We start from the raw sequence: 21,319 nt of genomic DNA on the forward strand, positions 1-21,319 counted from the left end.
AAAAAAGGCACAAAAAAAAAAAAGAAATCATAGAAAACAATAGAACTTCACAATACCCTCCACCCCCCCTCCCCTCTGCAGTCCAACAAGGCAGCTGTCACCTCAGCCCCACCCTCCCAACGCCGTTGCTACGGAGACGCCTGCTCAGCAGCATTGGCAGCCAATAGGAAAAGCGCAGGTCGCTTTTTACAAAATTCTAAAGAGAAGAACTGACCGATTCAATAGGCTCAATTCACAAAGCTAACACACAAAGGTAAGGGTGGTTACATTCAAATAAAAGTGACAGTTATTTTCATGTCAGTCCAATGAGGTTTGAACATTACAGTCAGCACTGGAAATAAAGATACTTATCCTCCCGGGGAGCTTTGTGGAGTGAGCCTGCGATTCGAAGGGGAGGCAGTTATGTGCTTTGAAGAACATGGCTCAGTCTCGATATCAGAACCCCCCCCCCATAGCAGGAAACGTTTGGACCTCCTCGCCCTCCCACTTTGAAGAACATGGCTCAGTCTCGATATCGGAACCCCCCCATAGCAGGAAACGTTTGGACCTCCTCGCCCTCCCGCTTTGAAGAACATGGCTCAGTCTCGATATCGGAACCCCCCCATAGAAGGAAACATTTGGACCTCCTCGCCCTCCCGCTTAGAAGAACATGGCTCAGTCTCGATATCGGAACCCCCCCATAGCAGGAAACGTTTGGATCTCCTCGCCCTCCCGCTTTGAAAAACATGGCTCAGTCTCGATATCAGAACCCCCCCCCCCCCCCCTCATAGCACGAAGCGTTTGGACCTCCTCGCCCTCCCGCTTTGAAGAACCCATAGTCTCGATATCAGACCCCCCCCCCCCATAGCACAAAGCGTTTGGACCTCCTCGCCCTCCCGTACGGGGGCCTCGGGGGGTATTAAAGATCATCGGCCCCCGGAGGGAGAATCCTTCATTGCACAAACAGAAAATAAAGCGATTTGCAGAACTACAAGTCTCATGGTGCCCAAAGATCCCAGTCCTCTCCAGAAGCCCCCCTCATGCCTTCCTAGTCTTGTGCACCTTGGCCCTGCTAGGCTTGCCTGCCTTCTTCACCTTCTTGCCCCCACCTCCGGCCGCCTTCTTCTTGGTGCTCTTGGCCGGCGCCACCTTGGGAGTACTTTTCTTGGGTTTCTGCGTCTTAGGAGGCTTGGGCTTCCCCTTGGCCTTTTTGGGGCTCTTTTTAGGAGGCGCTTTCTTGGCGGCGGGCTTGGGGGCAGGGGCTGCCTTCTTCTCGGGGGTTCCCCCCTCCAGCTTCTTCTTGTTGAGTCGGAAGGAACCGTTGGCGCCGACCCCCTTGACCTGCACCAGGGTGTCGTTCTGGACCAGAGCCTTGACCGAGTACTTCAGGTAGGTGCGGCCGTTCTGCTGGTCGAACCAGGACACCTTCTTGGCCTCGCTGTAGATCTTGGCCAGGGATGAGCCGTTCCTCTCGCCTAGCTTGCGGATGGTGTCCACCACCAGCTGGCTGTACCTGCCGGGCTGGTTCTTCTTCTTGTTCTTCTTTTTGGACCCAGAAGAAGAGCCTGCTGCTTTGCTTCTCTTCCCAGAGGACTTAGTATCAGATTCCTCCTCTTCTTCATCTTCATCATCATCATTCTCCTCCTCATCCTCATCCTCCTCCTCAGTGGTGGGCACATTCTCCTCCAGCTGCAGGGACATGATGCTGGTTCTGATCTGAAGCTGAAGCTTTGTTTGAACCACCAGTCGGTGCTCTGCTGCTCTTGTACTGGCTGAGCGGACCGAATTGAGAACATCAGCAGCCTCAGCAGCTCTTTGCAGCAACTTGTGTTTCTTCCTTCCCTTTCTCCCCCATCTTCCCCTCCATCTACGACCCCCCCAGGCTGGCCACCCCACCAGCCCCCTCCTAGAGACGTTTTCCCATGCAGCCCAGGGCAGATCTGCCCCATTGGCACCCCCGATGCCCCCTCCAGGTGCAATTTAAAAGCAGCACCCTGCAAATGTCTGGCAGCTGCGGATGGGGGGCTGTTGTTTGCAGGCTTCTATCTTCCCCCCACCTTGGCTTTGCGGGATTAAAAGACGGGAGGTGGAAGAGAAGAGGTTAAAGACGGCGCTGGCCACCATGGACGAGGTCTGCACGTGTGGGGACATTTCAATTAATCGGGTTAATTTCTTGTAACTAACACAGGGCGCGCCCTCTAGTGGCCGCATCGCGCTATGACACGTCAGCAGGAATCTAAGTGTATCAAAATAAGAGGCAACTCCTATATCCGGAGAGATGATACATTGTTTGTATACAGAGCAAAGCATGGGGGGCTGCTGGGTCATAAAATGCACCCAAAGCCCCGGGTTCTGATATATGCGATGCGGGAACCCTGCGAATCCACCGCATCGCATTCAACTCGCATGCAGTTCACACTGCCATATGCGAATCGCTTGGGGTGTCAATACAAAGTTAACGACACCCCCAGATCAGTTCGCATATCGCAGTGTGAGCTGTCAATTTGGACATGAATCGGATCACAGATGTGAACACCCATGCGATCCGATTCTGCTGCAGACCCCTGTGCGAGTTGTGCCCGAATGCGATGCAAATTTAGCCATACAGTCCTATAGTACAAATATGACAGACATCGCATGTGATTCGGAGCGCTATGCTCTGCAAATCACATGCAATGTCTGTGCGATGCAAATTCAGCCATACAGATTAAGTCCCGTTTCACATATAGGCGATGTGGGAACCCTGCGAATCCACTGCGGGTTCACGCATCGCATTCAACTCGCAGGCAGTTCATTCTGCCAAATGAGAATCACTTGGGGGTGTCAATACAATGTTAACCACTCCCCCAGATCAGTTCGCATATCGCAGTGTGAACTGCATGCGAGTTGAATGCGATGCGTGAACCGTGAGCTGTCAGTTCGGACATGAATTGGATCGCATAGATGTGAACACCCATGCGATCCGATTCTGGTGCGGACCCAAAAAAGGGTCCTGTGCGAGTTATCTCTGAATCCGATGCAAATTCAGCCCCACAGTCCCATTTTACATAAATGACAGCCATCGCATGTGATTTGTAGCGCGCTGAACATCACATGCGATGCAAATTCTGTATGGCTGAGGTCGTACAAGTGTGACTATAGGCTGACTATACACTGAGAAATTCACCAGAACGGTGCCTGGCAACCAATCAGCTTCGATCTTTTATTTTAAAAGCTTAAGCGCCGGTTCACATATGTTCGATGTCAGACATCGCATGTAATTCGGAGCGCTCTGCTCTGCAAATCACATGCGATGTCTGTGCGATGCGAATTATGGCTGAATTTGCGGATTCGGAGACAACTTGCACAGGACCCTTTTTTGGGTCCGCACCAGAATCAGATCACATGGGTGTCCACACCTATGCGATCCGATTCATGTCCGAACTGACAGTTCACACTGCGATATGTGAACTGATCTGGGGGTGTCGCTAACTTTGTATTTACACCCCCAGCAATTCGCATATGGCAGTGTGAACTGCCTGCGAGTTGGGTGCGATGCGGGAACCCACGGTGGATTCACAGGCTTCCCGCATCGCATATATGTGAACCGGGACTTAATCTGTATGGCTGAATTTGCATCACACAGAAATCACATGAGATGTCTGTCATGTACGTAATATGGGACTGTATGGCTGAATTTGCATCGCATACGGACAAACCACGCACAGGACTCTTTTTTGGGTCCGCACCAGAATCGGATCGCATGGTGTTCACATCTATGCGATCCCATTCACGTCCAAACTGACAGTTTGCACTGCGATATGCAAACTTATCTGGGGGTGTTAACTTTGTATTGACACCCCAGCGATTCGCATATGGAAGTGTGAACTGCATGCGAGTTGAATGCGATGCGTGAACCCGCAGTGGATTCGCATGGTTCCCGCATCGCATATATGTGAACCGGGACTTAATCTGTATGGCTGAATTTGCATTGCACAGAAATTGCATGGGATTTTCAGATCAGTGCGCTCCGAATCACATGCGATGGTTGTCATCGCTATAGTGTGAACCGGGACTGGAGGCAGAAAAAGTGTCTGCAGCATCTGATAGGTATTTTTTGAAGAGAAGAGAAGAGAAGAGTACCCGTCTCCCATAAACAATGGAGCTGCTGTAAAATATAAAGAGAACCTGGCACAAGAAATGGGCATCACTTCAAGAGCAGTCCTTTATCTGACATTTGTTGTTAACATGTAAAAATCTGTATTTTTTGCTAGAAAATTACTTAGAATCCCCAAGCACTATATATATATATATATATATATTTTTATCCCCTAGAGAATAAAATGATTGCAATATTTTATGTCACACTGTATTTGCCCAGCCTTTCAAATGCATTTATTTTTTGAAAAAATACACTTTAACCACTTCTTGACCCGGAAGGTTTAACTGTGTTACTTTAACGAACAATTGCGCAGTCATGGGAAGCTGTATATGTCCTTTTTTCCCCACAAATAGAGCTTTCTTTTGGTGGTATTTGATCACCTGTGCGATTTTTATTTTTTTCGCTATAAATAGAAAATAGCAACAATTCTGAAAAGAAAAAAAAAAAAATGTTCACATTCTGCTATAGAACATTCCCTAAAAAGAATTTTAAAAATCAATTTTTTTCATCCTTTTAGGCCAATTTGTATTCTGCTACATATATTTGGTAAAAAGAAAATCTCAATAAGTGTATTGTGATTGGTTTGCGCAAAAGTTATCGCGTCTACAAACTAGGGGAAACATTTATGTCATTTTTATTTATTCTTCTAGTAATGGCTGTGATCTGCGATTTTTAGCAGGACTGCGACATTGCATCAAACAGATCGGACCCCTGACATTTTTGAGGGGACCAGTGACATTACTACATTAACCACTTTACCACTAGAGCATTTTGCTGTCTTACGTCTGGGCCACTTTTTGCGATTCGGCGCTGTGCGAATTTAACTGACAATTGCGCGGTAATGCGACGCCGTACCCAAACAAAATTTACGTCCTTTTTTTCCCACAAACAGAGCTTTCTTATGGTGGTATTTGATCACCTGTGCGATTTTTACTTTTTGCGCTATAAACAAAAAAAGAGCGTTTATTTTGAAAAAATAACAATATTTTTCACATTTTGTTATATGAAATTCCCCCCAAAAAAGATGTAAAAACCCAATTTTTTAAAAAATTTTTGGCCAATTTGTTTTCTGCTACCCATGTTTGGTAAAAAAAAATCACAATAAGCGTATTTTTGGTGTTTTTTTTTTTAACGAGTAATGGCGGCGATCTGCGATTTTTTTTGCGGGACTGCGACATTGCGGCGGACAGATCGGACCCTTGACTGAGATTTTTGACAGTTTTGGGGGTACCAGTGACATTACTACAGTGATCAGTGCTATAAATATGCACTGTTACTGTAAAAATTACACTGGCAGGGAAGGGGTTAATTTTATTGGAGAGGGAGGGGTTAATGTATGCCTGGTGCTTACTGACGTGTGTGGGGGGAGGTGACTGTGTGAGACAGGGACAGATCGGATGTCCAGCTATGCTGAACACTCCAATCTGTCACTCCCTGTCACTTAGGAGATCCGCCCGCTCTGTTTACACAGGCGGGCGGATCTCCAAACTAGATTCCCCAACGATCGGGGCAGAGCAGCGGCGATCGCCGTTGCTCCTCCCCTGGCCCGACTCCCGCTGTGAATGAAAACAGCGGGAGCGCGCCTCCGGTGCCGCCTACAGGGGGAGGAGTCTGGCGACGTAGGTCTACGTCGTCAGACGGGATCGTGCCACTTTGCCGCAGTACTATTCCAGTACTCAGCGGGGTAAAGTGGTTAATCAGTGCTAAAAATATGCACTGTTACTGTACTAATGACACTGGCAGGAAAGGGGCTAACCCAGGGGCGATCAAAGGGTTAAGTGTGAGCCTAGGGGGTATTTTGTTACTGTGAGTGGGGATGGGCTTGTGGAATCAACACGGGGACCTGTGTTCCTAAATAGGAGGATCACAGGATCTCCGTGTTCATTCCAGAGAGAACAATATTCTGCTGTGTTTACAATAGCAGACTGTCGTTCTCTCACCACGTGGATCGGCTTCTCCACTGCCTAATGGCAGCGCGCACTCCCAGGAGCGCTCCAGTGAATTGACGTGCAGGTACTTTGGTTTGTGCAGCCGAGCCAACCTGCCACAGTATATCTGCGGCGGGCGGTCAGCAAGTGGTTAATGAATTAAAAACCAAAAAAAAAAAAAACGGTAAAATTAGCACAGTTTGTTTGTATAATGTGAAAGATGAGGTTACGCCGAGTAAATAGATACCTAAGATGTAACGCTTTAAAATTGCGCACGCTCGTGAAATGGTGACAAGCTACAGTACTTAAAAATCTCCATAGACGACGCTTTAAAAATTTTTTTACAGTTACCTGTTTAGAGTTACAGAGGAGGCCTAGCGCTAGAATTATTGCTTTCACACTAATGATCGCAGCGATACCTCACATGTGGGATTTGAACACTGTTCACATATGTGGGCGCAACTTATGTATGCGTTCGATTCTGTGCGTGAGCTCGGTGGGATGGGGTGCTTCAATTTCTTTTTTTTTCTTGTTTATTATACTTTTTATTTTATTTATTTATTTTTTACACTGTCCCTTTTTTATTATTTTTTTTAACTGTCCCTTTATTTATTTATTTTGTTGTATCACTTTAAGGCTCCTTTCACACGGCCGCTCCGCTGCTTTCCGTGTGTCCGCAAATCATCCTATTTTTTTGCGGATGATTTGCAGACATAATGTAAGTGAATGGCACTGCGGATGTCAGCGGAATACCATCCGCTGACATCCGATTTTCCTCCTTTCAGTTCTGTTCCGTTTTTACGAACGGAACAGAACCCCATTTTTCCATCCGTGTAAAAAACGGAAAGGAAGGAAAATCGGATGTCAGCGGTGTCATCCGCTGACATCCGCAATGCCATATACTTACATTATGTCCGCATATCATCCGCAAACGGATGGGATGATATGCGGGCACACGGAGCGGATGACAGAAATGTCACCCGCCACGTGGAAAAAAAAAAAAAAAAAAGTCCCGCAGCGGACTTAAGCAGCGGAGCGGCCGTGTGAAAGGAGCCTAAAGCTCCTTTCACACATACGGTCCGATCAGATCCGTTTTTCAGGCGGACCCAGTGGCGGCCGGTGTGTTGGGGGGCAGGGGAGCCGCCCCCCCTATCCATGCGTCCAGCCCCCTAATCTGCATGCGGGGCGCTGGACACATGGAGTTCAATGGGACTCTGAAGCTCTAATAGGCTTCAGAAGAGGGTGGACCCGGGGGCGCAGAGCAGTGCGCCCCGAGCCCACCCATTGTGTGACAATAGCGAATGAAAATTCACTATTGTCACACAGTTCCTCCTCCTGGCCAATCAGGAAGCAGGTCCGAGACCCGCTCCTGATTGGCCGAAAGGCGAACGCATGCCATTGACCGAGGAGGAGGCGGGAGGACTCGAGGAGACGCTGGGGGACTGAAGAGAAACCACCGCTGCAGGTAAGTCTCTCGGCATTGATGGGGGCACAGCGCGCTGGTCACTGCATTGAAGGGGGCACGGCCCGCTGGTCACTGCATTGATGTGATCACAGCACGCTGGTCACTGCATTGAAGGGGGCACTGCACGCTGGTCACTGCATTGAAGGGGGCACGGCACGCTGGTCACTGCATTGAAGGGGGCACGGCACGCTGGTCACTGCATTGAAGGGGGCACGGCACGCTGGTCACTGCATTGAAGGGGGCACGGCACACTGGTCACTGCATTGATGGGGGCACGGCATGCTGGTCACTGCATTGAAGGGGGCACGGCACGCTGGTCACTGCATTGATGGGTGCACGGCACGCTGGTCACTGCATTGATGGGATCACAGCACGCTGGTCACTGCATTGAAGGGGGCACTGCACGCTGGTCACTGCATTGAAGGGGGCACTGCACGCTGGTCACTGCATTGATGAGGGCACGGCACGCTGGTCACTGCATTGAAGGGGGCACGGCACGCTGGTTACTGCATTGAAGGGGGCACGGCACGCTGGTCACTGCATTGAAGGGGGCACGGCCCGCTGGTCACTGCATTGATGGGGGACGGCACGCTGGTCACTGCATTGAATGGGGGCATGCTGTGGTAGCTCTGCATTGAATGGGGGCACGCTGTAGTAACTCTGCATTGAATGGGGGCACGCTGTAGTAACTCTGCATTGAATGGGGGCACGCTGTAGTAACTCTGCATTGAATGGGGGCACGCTGTAGTAACTCTGCATTGATGGGGGCACACTATACTTTGATTACTGAAGGCCCCTTTCACACTTTTGTGACCTCAAATTCATGTTTGCGCCCCCCCCCCCCCAAAAAAAAAAAACTTTGAGCACCAGCCGCCACTGGGTGGACCAGATCGGATGCCCCATGCATCCCTATGGGGCAGCGGATGTCAGCGGAGACATGTCCGATCCGATCCTGTCCGTCAAATCTGGACAGATCGAAACCCTATTTACCATCTGTCTGGCGGATTGGATGAGAATGGACAGGCGATCCATTCTCATCCGATTCCCCCATAGAGGAGAGCGGGGATCTGACACCTCCCTCTCTGCACACAGAGCGGAGATGGAGCTGTCATCCTCCTGCTCAGTGGGGGATCGGCGGATCGATCCCCCACTGAGCGGAACGGACAGGTGTGAAAGAACCCTTATTCTTATTACAAGGAATGTAAACATCCCTTGTAAGAGAAATAGGCATGGAGAGGTCCTCTTTATGGAGAGATCTCTCATTTACCTTTCAAAGCAAATGAAAAAAAAAAAGTAAATCTGGTTTTTGAGGGAAAAAAACAAATCAGCCCTTTAAGACCGAGAGGCGGAAATGATGTCAGACGTCACTCCGGTCCTCCAAGGCATAGAGCCAAGTGAAGGTCATCTTGCCCTCACTTGACTTCCTGCTCAGCCAGGGATTGAACCAGATCACTAAACCCGGAAAACTGCCTAAAAAAGTGATCCCATGACGAATGCGCTGCTGGGACCACTTTTATCAGAAAGCTGGCCGCCTGCTGTAAATAAATAATACTGGGGTTCTAGCAGCTAGCTGCTGATTTAACCCCTGTATTTTTTTTTTTTTTAATTAATATTTTATTAATTTTCCAAAATACTGTTGACATTGAAAAAAACGAGAGACAAACACATCTCACATACAGATTAATCCCCAATTACCCTTCAACCAACTTCCCACAATCTAACCCTTTACCACCCCCCACCTACCCACTAATCAGTTTCTCAATTTTGATGTTGTCTCTATTTATTCTCTGATCTTCACTGAGTTTTAGATTTTATCATGTATCTACCATTAAGATTTCCAGATTTTTTTGAAGTCTTCCCATTTTCCCAACATATATTTAGGTTGTTCTTCCCTAATTCCCAAATACTCCATAGGGCTCTTTACCTCCAATCATTTACTCAGGATAACTTCTTTAGCTGCATTTAACTACTTCAGCTCTGGAAGGTTTTACCCCCTTAATGACCAGGCCATTTTTTGCGATTCGGCACTGCGTTACTTTAACAATTTCGCGGGTGTGCGATGCTGTACCTAACTACAATTGATGCCCTTTTTCCCCCCACAAATAGAGCTTTCTTTTGATAGTATTTGATCACCTCTGCGGTTTTTAGATTTTGCTCTATAAACAAAAAAATAGCGACAATTTTGAAAAAAAAAAATTTTTTTATTTTCTGCTATAAAACATTCCCAATAAAAATTTTTTCAAAAATCTATCGCTTTTCTAAATGTGTGGGACATTGGGAAACGATGCTTAAATTGCTTCACAGATGGCATTACACGCCGTACAAACTCTCACCCCATCATTCTGACCAATGTTGGAGACAATGTGGACAGGTGGGAAATCTAACCCATATTATGTGGGAATGTCCATGTCTAACGGGATACTGGACGATTATCTTTCAAATGATCTCCTCCATAACAGGGATTACCGTATATACTCGAGTATAAGTCGATCCGAATATAAGCAGAGGCCCCTAATTTTACCACAAAAAAATGGGAAAACTTATTGACTCGAGTAGAAGCCTAGGGAGGGAAATGCAGCCGCTACTGGACCACCACGAGATACAATACAGGGGCTGCGGGCATGGTACAGGAGATGGTGCAGGTCATGGTATAGCCATGGCACAGCCATGGCACAGGTCATGGTACAGGAGATAGTATGGGCATAGCACAGGTGATGGTATAGGCATGGTACAGTAGGTATAGGCATGGCACAGTATGTACAGGCATGGCACAGGAGATGCAGTGCTGCGGGCATGGTACAGGAGAATGTCCTGTACCTTGCCCGCAGCACTGCATGAGGAAATGCAGGGGCTGTAGAGGAGTCTCCCTTACCTTTCGGTGAGGCGCCTTTGATTTAAAAATCACGCCACCCGGCACCAATACGTCACCGCGAATGTGCCGCCGATGCTCGGGAAAGCCCGTACACAATCGGCTATTCCCTGGCATGTGGCACATGCGCGGTGAGACGTCGGCGCTGGGCGGCGCCATTTTTAAAAAGACAGTGACTCGAGTATAAGCCGAGGGGGGCATTTTCAGCATGAAAAAACATGCTGAAAATCTCAGGTTATACTCGAGTATATACGGTATACAAAATCCCTCAATAGGACTGACCCTACCTACTTAATCTTGGGATTGATACATTTCCATTATCTATGAGACAAGTTGTATGTCATGTATTATTAGCGGCACGCCACAACATTCTAGTCAATTGGGGCACTCAAAACTCACTTAATATATCTGATGTCAAATTAGCGGTTAACCGCAATCACCTGTTTGAGCGCCTACTAGCTATTAATCAGGGCTCATCTGCAGCCTTCGATAATAGATGGAAAATATGGAGTGACTTTAGAGGGTAAAGCCTCGTACACACGCACCGATTGTTGGCCGACCGATCGGCCGTCTTTTGTCCAGTGTTGTTGTGTTGGTTGAAATGTGCTCTAGACTGCACACGAATTTTGTCGGCCAACAACAACCAACTTCAGAAGTGATGTCATGTGATGGTTTACTTTCCGTGTGTTTTTTCTTCTCTGAGCATGCCCAGACTTGCTTATCTGACTTTTGTCAGCCGAAATCTGTACTGACTGACGAACAATCGGCCGTTCTGGTGACGGCCAACAAAAATTTTATAGCATGCACACCAGATTTTGTTCGGCCGAAAAGTCGCAGTCGGTTGTCGGAAGCATCATACTAACAAGCCGACAATCAGCCGATCTGACGTTGGCCGAAAATTTACCGCCAACAATCGGTGCGTGTGTACGGGGCTTTACACAACTGACTGATTATTTCACTATCCACTAGAGGTGGGCACTTCATCACGGTGGGGGCTGCTCAGGATACCGATGTTCCCTCTCCTCTTGCACAGTTAGTTCCCGTTGGGGGTGCGGGAGAGGAAGGGACGTCGGAGGAACGACCGGTGCACCGCCTCCCAATTCTAAGAGATATTATCTTTTTTTTTTGTCTGAGACTCTTCTACCACGTTCCTAACCTTAATATTAGTTTTTGACATATATTCTGAATGTATGGATATACTGTAATACATTTGATAATTTTATCCTGTGTATTTTTATTTTTGTTTCATCGGTGCATGTTGCACCATATTGAAATTGTCACGTTCTTTGATTTTTTTTTCTTGTTTGTCTATGCAAAACTAAAGCCCCGTACACACGTACCGATCGTCGGCCGAACGATCGGCCGTCTTTTGTCCAGGGCTGTCGTGTCTGTTGAAAACTGCAAAAGACTGCCCACGAATTTTGTCGGCCAACAACAGCCGACTGCAGAAGTGATGTCATGTGATGGTTAACGTTCCTTGTCTTTTTTCTTCTCTGAGCATGCCCAGTCTTGCTAATCTGCTGTCTGTCGGCCGAAATCTGTACTGACTGGCGAACAATCGGCCGTTCTGGTGACAGCCAACAAAAATTTTAATGCCTGCACGACAGATTCTGTTCGGCCGAAAATGCGCTGTCGGCAGCATCATACTAACAAGCCTACAATCGGCCGACGGCCGAATATTTACGGCCGACAATCGGTACGTGTGTACGGGGCTTTAATAAAAATGTATTAATTAAAAAAAAAAAAAAAAAATTTAGAAAATCTAATTTTTTTTATCAGTTTAGTCCAATTTGTATTTTACTACATAATTTTGGTAAAATAAAAAATCCCAAAAAGCTTATTTAATTGGTTTGTGCAAAAGTTATAGCGTTTACAAACTATGGGATAGATTTTTGAACTTTTTGTTTTCTATTAATAAGGGCTCTTTCACACGGGCGGTCCGATCAGATCCGCCTGTCAGTTTTTTAGGCGGATCTGATCGGATCCTCCATGCAGCTCTATGGGGCAGCGGGTGTCAGCGGAGGTCACCTCCGCTGACACCGGCTGCCATCCGCATCCGATCCTGTGCTGAAATCTGGACGGATGGAAACCCTATTTTTCCATCCGTTCGGTAATCGGAGCGGAGCGGATCTGATGAGAGCGGACAAGCGGTCCGCTCTCCTCCGATCCCCCATAGAGGGCAGCGGGTGCTGAGACACCTCCCTCTCCGCTCTGCAAGCGGAGACGGAGCTGTCATCCGCCGGCTCAGCGGGGATCGCGGATCGATCCCCGCTGAGCAACACGGATCCGCCTGCGGAGGCGGACCGTGTGAAAGAAGCCTAATGGTTGCGTGGGGGGGGTCATCCTGACTTTTAAGTAATGGTGATTTCCCAGCTGATCATAGTGACCCTGAAGTAGTGGTTGCCCAGTGGTCAAAGCCATCTCCAAGAAATTGTGGCTGCCTGATGGTCATAGTGACCTTCAAGAAATGATGTATGCCTAATCATAGTCACCTTCAAGAAAGTGTTTGCCCAGTGGTCAGAATGACCACCTGAAAATAGTGGTTACCCATTGGTAACAGTGATCGACAAGAAATGGTGGCTGCCCAGTAGTCATAATGACCTCAAAGAGATGGTGGTTGCCCAGGGCTCATAATGACCTTTAACCACTTTACCACCGGAGGATTTTGCTGTCTTACATCCAGGCCACTTTTTGCGATTCGGCACTGTGCGAATTTAACTGACAATTGCGCGGTCATGCAAAGCCGTAGCCAAACGAAATGTATGTCCTTTTTTTCCCCACAAACAGAGCTTTCTTTTGGTGGTATTTGATCACCTGTGCAATTTTTACTTTTTGCGCTATTAACAAAAAAATGCATAAATTTAGAAAAAATATTTTTCACATTTTTTTATATGAAATCCCCCCCCCCCCCCAAAAAAAATGTAAAAATCAAAATTTTTTTTACATTTTTGGCCAATTTGTTTTCTGCTACCTATGTTTGGTAAAAAAAAAATCACAATAAGCTTATTTTGATTGGTTTGCGCAAAAGTTATTGCGTTTACTAACTAAGGGAAAGATTTCTGTCATTTTTGGTGGTTTTTTTTTTTTAACGAGTAATGGCGGCGATCTGCGATTTTTTTTGCCGTACTGCGACATTGCGGCGGACAGATCGGACCCTTGACTGACATTTTTGACACTTTTGGGGGTACCAGTGACATTACTACAGTAATCAGTGCTATACCTATGCACTGTTACTGTAAAAATGACACTGGCAGGGAAGGGGTTAATTGTATGCCTGGTGCTTACTAACGTGTGTGGGGGGAGGTGACTGAGTGACAAAGGGACAGATCACAGGTTCAGCTATGCTAAACCCTGCAATCTGACCCTGTCTGTCACTTAGGAGATCTACCTGCTTTGTTTACACAAGCGGGTGGATCTCCACACTCGATTCCCCGACAATCGGGGATGAGCGGCGGTGATCACCACCGCTCCTCCCCTGGCCCGACTCCCACTGTGACTGAATACAGCGGGAGCGCGCCGCCTACAAGGGGAGGAGTCCAGCGACGTAGGTCTACGGCACTGGACGATAACTAACCACTTTGCCGCAGTACAGTCAACGTGACCGATTGGCAAGTGGTTAAGAAATAGTGGCTGCTCGGTGGTCATAGTGTCCTTCAAGAAATGGTGACTGCCCGCTGGTCATAGTGTACTTCAAGAAATGGTGACTGCCTGCTGGTCATAGTGTACTTCAAGAAATGGTGACTGACCTTCAAGAAATGGTGACTGACCGCTGGTCATAGTGACCTTCAAGAAATGGTGACTGACCTTCAAGAAATGGTGACTGACCGCTGGTCATAGTGTCCTTCAAGAAATGGTGACTGACCGCTGGTCATAGTGACCTTCAAGAAATGGTGACTGACCTTCAAGAAATGGTGACTGACCGCTGGTCATAGTGTCCTTCAAGAAATGGTGACTGACCTTCAAGAAATGGTGACTGACCGCTGGTCATAGTGACCTTCAAGAAATGGTGACTGACCTTCAAGAAATGGTGACTGACTGCTGGTCATAGTGACCTTCAAGAAATGGTGGTTGCCTGATGGTCATAGTGACCTTCACAAAATGGTGGTTGCAAAGTGCTCATAATGACCTTTAAAGAAATGGCGGTTGCCTGCTGGTCATGTGACCTTTCTGAATTTAGGCTACATTCACACCTGATCGTAGCGTTTTCACGCGATTTTACCGCGATTTTAGTGCAGGCGTTTTTAGATTGAATAGAGACCAATGGAAAACGCCTGTAATCTGCCCAAAAAGAAGCTCATGTACTTTTTTGAGCGTTGGGCATTTTGCTCACAGCGTCAAAACGCTCAGATGTGAACAGGGGCCATTGAAATGAATAGGATTTGTCTTATTGGGCGTTTTGAGAGCTGATTCTAGAGCAGAAAAACTCCCCAAAAACGCCTACATGTGAACAGAGCCTAATACTTTGAGTCACTGTTCTATAAAGATGAAGTGACTTTTGTCTGACCTTCTTGAAATGCGTATTTGTTCTGGGTCAGGGACTGAAATATTAAAGAGGGACGAGGTTCCCTTTTACAAGAAACACCACATTTAAAGAGGAGCTCCAGTTGTTTTTGTGAAAATTAAAAGTAGGCAGGTACGAAAACTAGCTGCTGACCTATAATAAACAGACACTTATCTGTTCAGTAATCCAGTGCTGTGCAAACTGTCTTCAGTCCCTGGTGCTGGCATCCTAACCGTGGGCTTGCTCTTACAGCCAGATGCACACTGCATATGTGAATGGTCCCAGTCTTCTGGAACTAGTGACATGCCCCAGCGGATTGTAGGTAGGGGGTGGAGACATTCTGCTCAGAAGGTACCTGCTGCCACCCCCCCAAGACTGCGAAATGTCAAAGTGGGGGCCTCAAATCACAATTTCCTCTTTTGGGTGGAGTTTTGATTTAAACACTCAAGACCAACTGCTGAAGCCCAGCCTATTAAACAGTTCTCCTTTAAGAAATTTGGATCCCAATAACGTAGTTTCCCATTATGAGTCCCCTTATGGCATTTTTCCTTCATAAACTAGTCAAGCCCTGATGAAGGAGGCATTTGAAGATCCTTAAAATCCATTAGATGTTATAGGAGGAAATCTATATCTATATATATATATATATATATATATATATATACATACACACACATTTTTTTACATATATTTTATTGGCTCATAAGAAATTATGTGGTGCTTGATTCTTTTATGTGGTCATGAAGCACCCCTATTCCTCAGCAGCATTATACTCGCCTTCATTACCACTTGCATGCTGGGCACTTTTACCCCCTTCCTGCTGAAGCCAATTTTCACACTCTGAATGGAAATTGCACGGTCATGAAACACTGTTTCGATATGATTTTTTTTTTTTTTTACACAAATAATGCATTATTTTGGTGCAATTTATTCACCACTGGTGTTTATTTTTTGCTAAACAAAGAAAAAAAAAAAAAAAACATAAAATTAAAAAAAGAAAAAAAATAATTTGTTATAAAATTTTGCAATCAGTAATTTTTCTCCTCCACTGATGATGCTGCACGGATAGGCGACACTGATGGGACTGCCATGATTAGTGTAGATGTACCTTTCACAGAAGCCAGTTATTGGCTTTCATTACCCCCCACACTCTTAAGCCCCGTACACACGTACCGATGGTCGGCATACAAATGTTCCTCTTTTCTCCCCGGGATGTCGGTGTCTGCTGAAAAGTGCAAAGACAGCACAAGGACAGCACAAGAATTTTGTCCGCCGACTGCAGAAGTGATGTCATGTAATGGTTAACTTTCCCTGTGTTTTCTATTTTCTGAGCATGCCCAGTCTTGCAAATCTGCGGTCTGTCGGCCGAATTGTGTACTGACAGGCGAACAATCGTCCGTTCTGGTGTCGGCATACAAATATTTTCATGTTTGCAAGAAAGACTTTTGTCCGCGGATTGTGCGCAGACATCTGTCGGAGGCACCATACTAACACGCGTACAATCGGCAGATCCTTCGTCCACCGACGTTTGTATGCCGACGATCGGTACGTGTGTACGGGCCTTTAGCGTGAGAAAAGGAATGTTGATAACTGGCTTGTGTTTATATCATGATCGGCTGTCCTCGGACACTGCTGATCACGTGGTAATTGGCCAGTGACAGACCTAACCAGGAGAGAGACTTTTGGAAAGGACTAGTGGCAAGCCCCTTACCCACTGACTATGGACCCTAGCTTTTGGGGAAACACTTTTCTTTGGGAGGTGTATGGTTACGGGCCCCTTAGGGTAATGTTATTTTGGATTCAAATCTCTCCCTCCTAAAGAGAGTTGTACATAGAGCCGAGATGGATCAGTCATCCACCTACTCAGGGGGATCGGCGGATAATCCCCACTGAGCAAAACAGTCGGGCGGAAAGCCCCATGTGAAAGGACCCTTACAGCAATGACTCCTCAACCCTGATACTCAAAGCAGATGTTAATCTCATGAGTTCATGCCACCAGTCTTTCACCCATTGTTAATTGTGCTAATTAACTCACCTATTTTCTGCTAGCAAAACAACTGTTGTATGTTATATTTATGATGATGTGTAGTGTACTTTGTAAGCTTGGTGCCAGCCAGTCAGACCTGGAGTTGGATTATCAGATTAATCACAACATTGTCCTGGCTAGTTGTTAGATTACCTTAATGTTTATAGTATATGCTGGGTATTCCTTATGTTATTTATAATCCTGTAAACAGTTTCCTTTGCCTACAATAATGTAATCAGGCTCACCTGACCTGGTCTGGTATATAAAACTTCTGTGTGCATTTTCAAAAAGTGCCAGTTTTTGCATTTGCACTGGTCACATCTAGTATCGTGGTTGCAGCTATAATAGTTGGTATCTATATCCAGACCAGAGGACGCTGTATACTGACAGAAACACAAGCAGGGTGGTGAAAGGTTCCATCACATGGCAGTTACCCCAGTCTGTGGTCACTGTGTCCTTAATACACAAGCTGATCAGAGTGCAACATCCACATGCCACAAGGGGTGCGTGGGCAGCATAAACACAGGACATCCATGATGCCCACCCAGCAATGTAAGCCCACACTGTAGCTGTCTTTCAGCTATAGTGCAAGCAAACTAGTTAAAAGGTACTGTACAACTAAAGGTAAACCCTTCTGTGGAGAGGGCGAAAAACACCAGTCAGGTTGGTTTTGCAGTCCCCCATTAAGGATCCTCTATCCCATTTGCAGTTATTGAAATTAAAGAAAATTCCAAATTTTGGGTGGTCACTAGAACCAAATAGGGAATTCTTCCAAAGGGACACTAGTTCTGGTGACAACCAGGAATTTCCTCACTTCCCCTTTAGGGTATTGGGGGGGGGGGGGGGGGGCAGACGACACATTCCCTTACTCTATCCACAATGATGAAAATAAATTGAGATTTTTAACTTACGGTAAAAGCCATTTCTCTAATGTTCATTGATGGACACAGCTCCTGACATGCAGAACCACTGGTTATACTGCCCCCTGCAGAAGTAGGGCACTAGGCAGAAAATAATTTTGGCTAAACACAGGGGCAGGCCCGGGGTGGGGGGGTGGGGGTATATTCCCTCTCACTCCTATAGCCACTCAGATTTGTTACAAGCAGTGTCAGGAGAATAACTCCACAGAAGGGTGGGTGCTGTGTCCATCAATGAACATCAGAGAAATGGATTTTCCCTTTCATTAACAAACACAGCTCCTGCTATTCAAAACCATTGATACATCCCAAAGCAGTACTAAACATGAGGGGCGGGAACAAAAAAAAAAAATTCAAGACTAAAAACTTTGGCCAACCAGGCAACAGGAGCCCACCTGAAAGGGGAAGGAAAAAAAAAAAAAACACTGTCAAAGAGGATCAGGTCCTCTTAAAACAGCAGCCTGCAAAACCTTGCAGCCAAAAGAAGCATCCACAGATGCCAACACATCCACTTTATAAAACTTTGTAAAAGTGTGCACTAATGACCTGATGGCCACCTTGCAAACCTGTATCACCGACACCTGATGACTGAAAGCCCAGGAGGCACTAAGCGCCCTAGCAGAATGCGCCTCGACAGGGAAAGGAGGAACCTAACCCCTGATGGAATAGGCCTGAACCACCATCTACATGATCCATCTGGAAATGGTCACAGAGGAAGCGGACAACCCTTTACCAGGTCCATCCATGAGCACAGAGTCTGACTTCCAGTAGGTGCCAGGTACACCCCAATTGCCCAGACCACATGCAAGGCAATTTCCTTCAGATGTTTAGGCCTGAGACAGGGAACACAACACAATGTCTTAAAATTAAAATCAGAGACAACCTTTGGAAGGAACAATGGACAGGGCCAAAGAACCACCTTATTTATCCCTGTGAATCACCAGGTAAGGTGGACAGGGTAACATCGCCAGTTCCGACACCCTGCGCGCAGAGGTGATAGCCACCAAAAAAGCCACCTTCTGGGACAGCGTAAGCAGGGGAATCTCCTGAATATTTTCAAAGAGAGGCTTCTGTAGAGCTGAAAGCACCAAATTAAGATCCCAAGGAAGCAACGGAGCCCGCAGTGGAAGAACCAAACGTCAGACACCCTGAAGAAAGGTACGCACCAGAGAGTGTGTGGTCAAGGGTTGTTGGAAGAAAACTATAGTCAATGCCTGGCCCTTAAAAATGGTACTCCTGGCCAATTTCTGTTCAACCCCCCATTGAAGGGGTTCTTCTCCACTCTTTAGGTGGCTCAGATCTTGACCTTCCAAGAAACACCACGCAATGTACGTCTTCCATGTACAATGGTAGATCTTCCTAGAGGTAGATTTTCTAGCTTTCAACAGTGTAGGAATCACCGACTCAGATAAACCCCTATCCTTCAGCACCTGGCATTCAACAGTCAAGACATCAAAACCAGCGACTGTAAAGCAGGATGGACGATTGGTCATTGGGACAGCAGAACCTCCCTGAGAGAAAGCTTCCAAGGCACGTTGGTGACCAGCGGCACCAGGTCGCAGTACCAAGCCCAGAAAGGCAAGTCCAGAGCCACCAAGATGACCAGAATCCCTTCTGCCTCGATCCTGCATAGGAGTCTTGGCAAAAGCTTGAGGGTAGGCGTAAAATCAGACGATACTGACCACATGGGGCCACCAGCACATCTGTGGCATCCGCCAACAGATCCCTTGACTGAGCCACAAACCTCTGCAAGTTTCTGCTGAGCAGACATGCCAACAGATCCAAAATCAGGGGTGCCCCACCGGAGACACAGCTGATGAAACTCATCCGGATGAAGGGACCACTCCCCGTGATCCAATGCCTGCCGACAGATCTAATCAACCTGCCAATATTCCACCCCGGGAATGTGTGCAGCAGAGGGCTGTAACTAACTGTTCTGCTCACCTTAGAATGCTGGCTACCTCCAAAGCTGCCAGGACACTTCTTGTGCCCCTTGGTGATTGACATAAGCCACGGCATTGTCCGATTGAATGCGCACTGGACAACCCTGAGGACAATATGTCCAATGATCCAGACACCGTCTGATCACTCGAAGTTCCAAGACATTGATCGGGAGTCTAGACTAGTCCAGATCCCCTGAACAGAAGGCTTGCCGAAGACACCTCCCTAGCCGGATAGGCTGGCATCCATAGGGACCACAGTCCAATACAAGGGGAGGAAGGATTTTCCCAGCCGAGCAACGGAGAATGAAGCCACCATATCAGGGACTCCTTCATGCCCCAACTCAGCTGGATCTGATTGTCCAGAGACTGCAGAGTCTTGTCCCATTTGGTCAGAATTTCCCATGCCGGGACCTCGCATGGAATTGTGCAAACAGAACGGCCTCGAAGGTAGACACCATCATGGCCAGCAACCGCATGGAAGTCCAGAGGGATGACCATTTGTTGGACAGCAAGGGAATTGCAGCCTGCAATTTCTGCAGTTTGCCCAGAAGGAGCACTCCGACTAAGGCTGTGTACATAGTCAGGCCCAGATAGTCCAGCTTTGTGGACGGATCCAGCGCAGACTTCTGAAAATTCAGAATCCAGCTGGACTCCCGCAGGAGTTTGTATTGTAATCTTCAGGTTCTTCACCAGAGCAGAGGGAGACTCCGCTCATAGAAGGAGATTGTCCAAGTAGCCCAGTACCGCGATCCTCTGTTGGCGTAGTAAAGCTAGCACCGGGGCTAACACTTTTGTGAAGACCCGAGGAGCAGATGCAAGACCAAAGGGTAACGCAACAAATTGATAATGCTCCTCTCCCACAGCAAAGTGGAGAAAACGCTGGTGACTGGCACATATTGGAAAGTGAAGGTGGATAGCGATAAAGACAAGGAAATCCCCCTGATGCAGAAATGCTACCACAGTTCAAATTGACTCCATTCTTAACTTCTGCACCCGCACAAAGCAGTTTAGCGCCTTGAGGTCCAGGGTTGGACGCACTTTGCCTTCCTTCCTGGGAACTGTGAACAGGTTTGAGTAAAGACCCTGAAAATGTCAGAGGTCGGAACAGAGAATCACCCCTCGAAGGAACAGGTCTTGTACCGCCCCAAACAGGCCCTGTAAGCGGTCTGGGGACAGGCGCAAGTTGTAAGGAAAAAACCTTGCTGGGGGACAAGAGAGAAACTTGATTTTGTAGCCAGACTGAATGACTTTGTGGACCCACTTGTCTTGCACCCGGGAAGTCCACAAGTCCAGAAACCAAGTCCCCGATATGGTTGAGGGCACACCTTCAAGCAGAGAAGCCCGAGATCAAAAAAAAAAAAAAAAAAAAACTTATGAGCTGCGAAGGAAGGCCCACGTCTATGACTAGATTCCTTGCCCTTAGTAGCCTGCAGAAGAAAAGTACCCTTTCCCCAAGAGACCTTTAATAGTGTCATCCAGGGTAGCTCCAACAGGCAATCTTCTTGAATAGTAAGATGATCAGTCAAGTCCTTTTTTGGAGTCTGGTCCGC

At 47.1% G+C, this 21,319-nt stretch overlaps 1 protein-coding gene across 1 annotated transcript; it reads right to left on the reverse strand.

Annotated features, from left to right (window-relative positions):
- Positions 1–880: 880 nt before the first annotated feature.
- Positions 881–1,725, reverse strand: LOC309561018 (uncharacterized protein). Its single transcript, XM_082264730.1, has one exon. The coding sequence runs from the start codon at positions 1,678–1,680 to the stop codon at positions 1,018–1,020; it is 663 nt and encodes a 220-aa protein (XP_082120856.1). The 5' UTR covers positions 1,681–1,725; the 3' UTR covers positions 881–1,017.
- Positions 1,726–21,319: the final 19,594 nt, after the last annotated feature.

Source organism: Pelophylax lessonae (genome assembly GCF_965119305.1).
Source record: "Pelophylax lessonae genome assembly, chromosome: 8".
Classification (NCBI taxonomy): domain Eukaryota; kingdom Metazoa; phylum Chordata; class Amphibia; order Anura; family Ranidae; genus Pelophylax; species Pelophylax lessonae.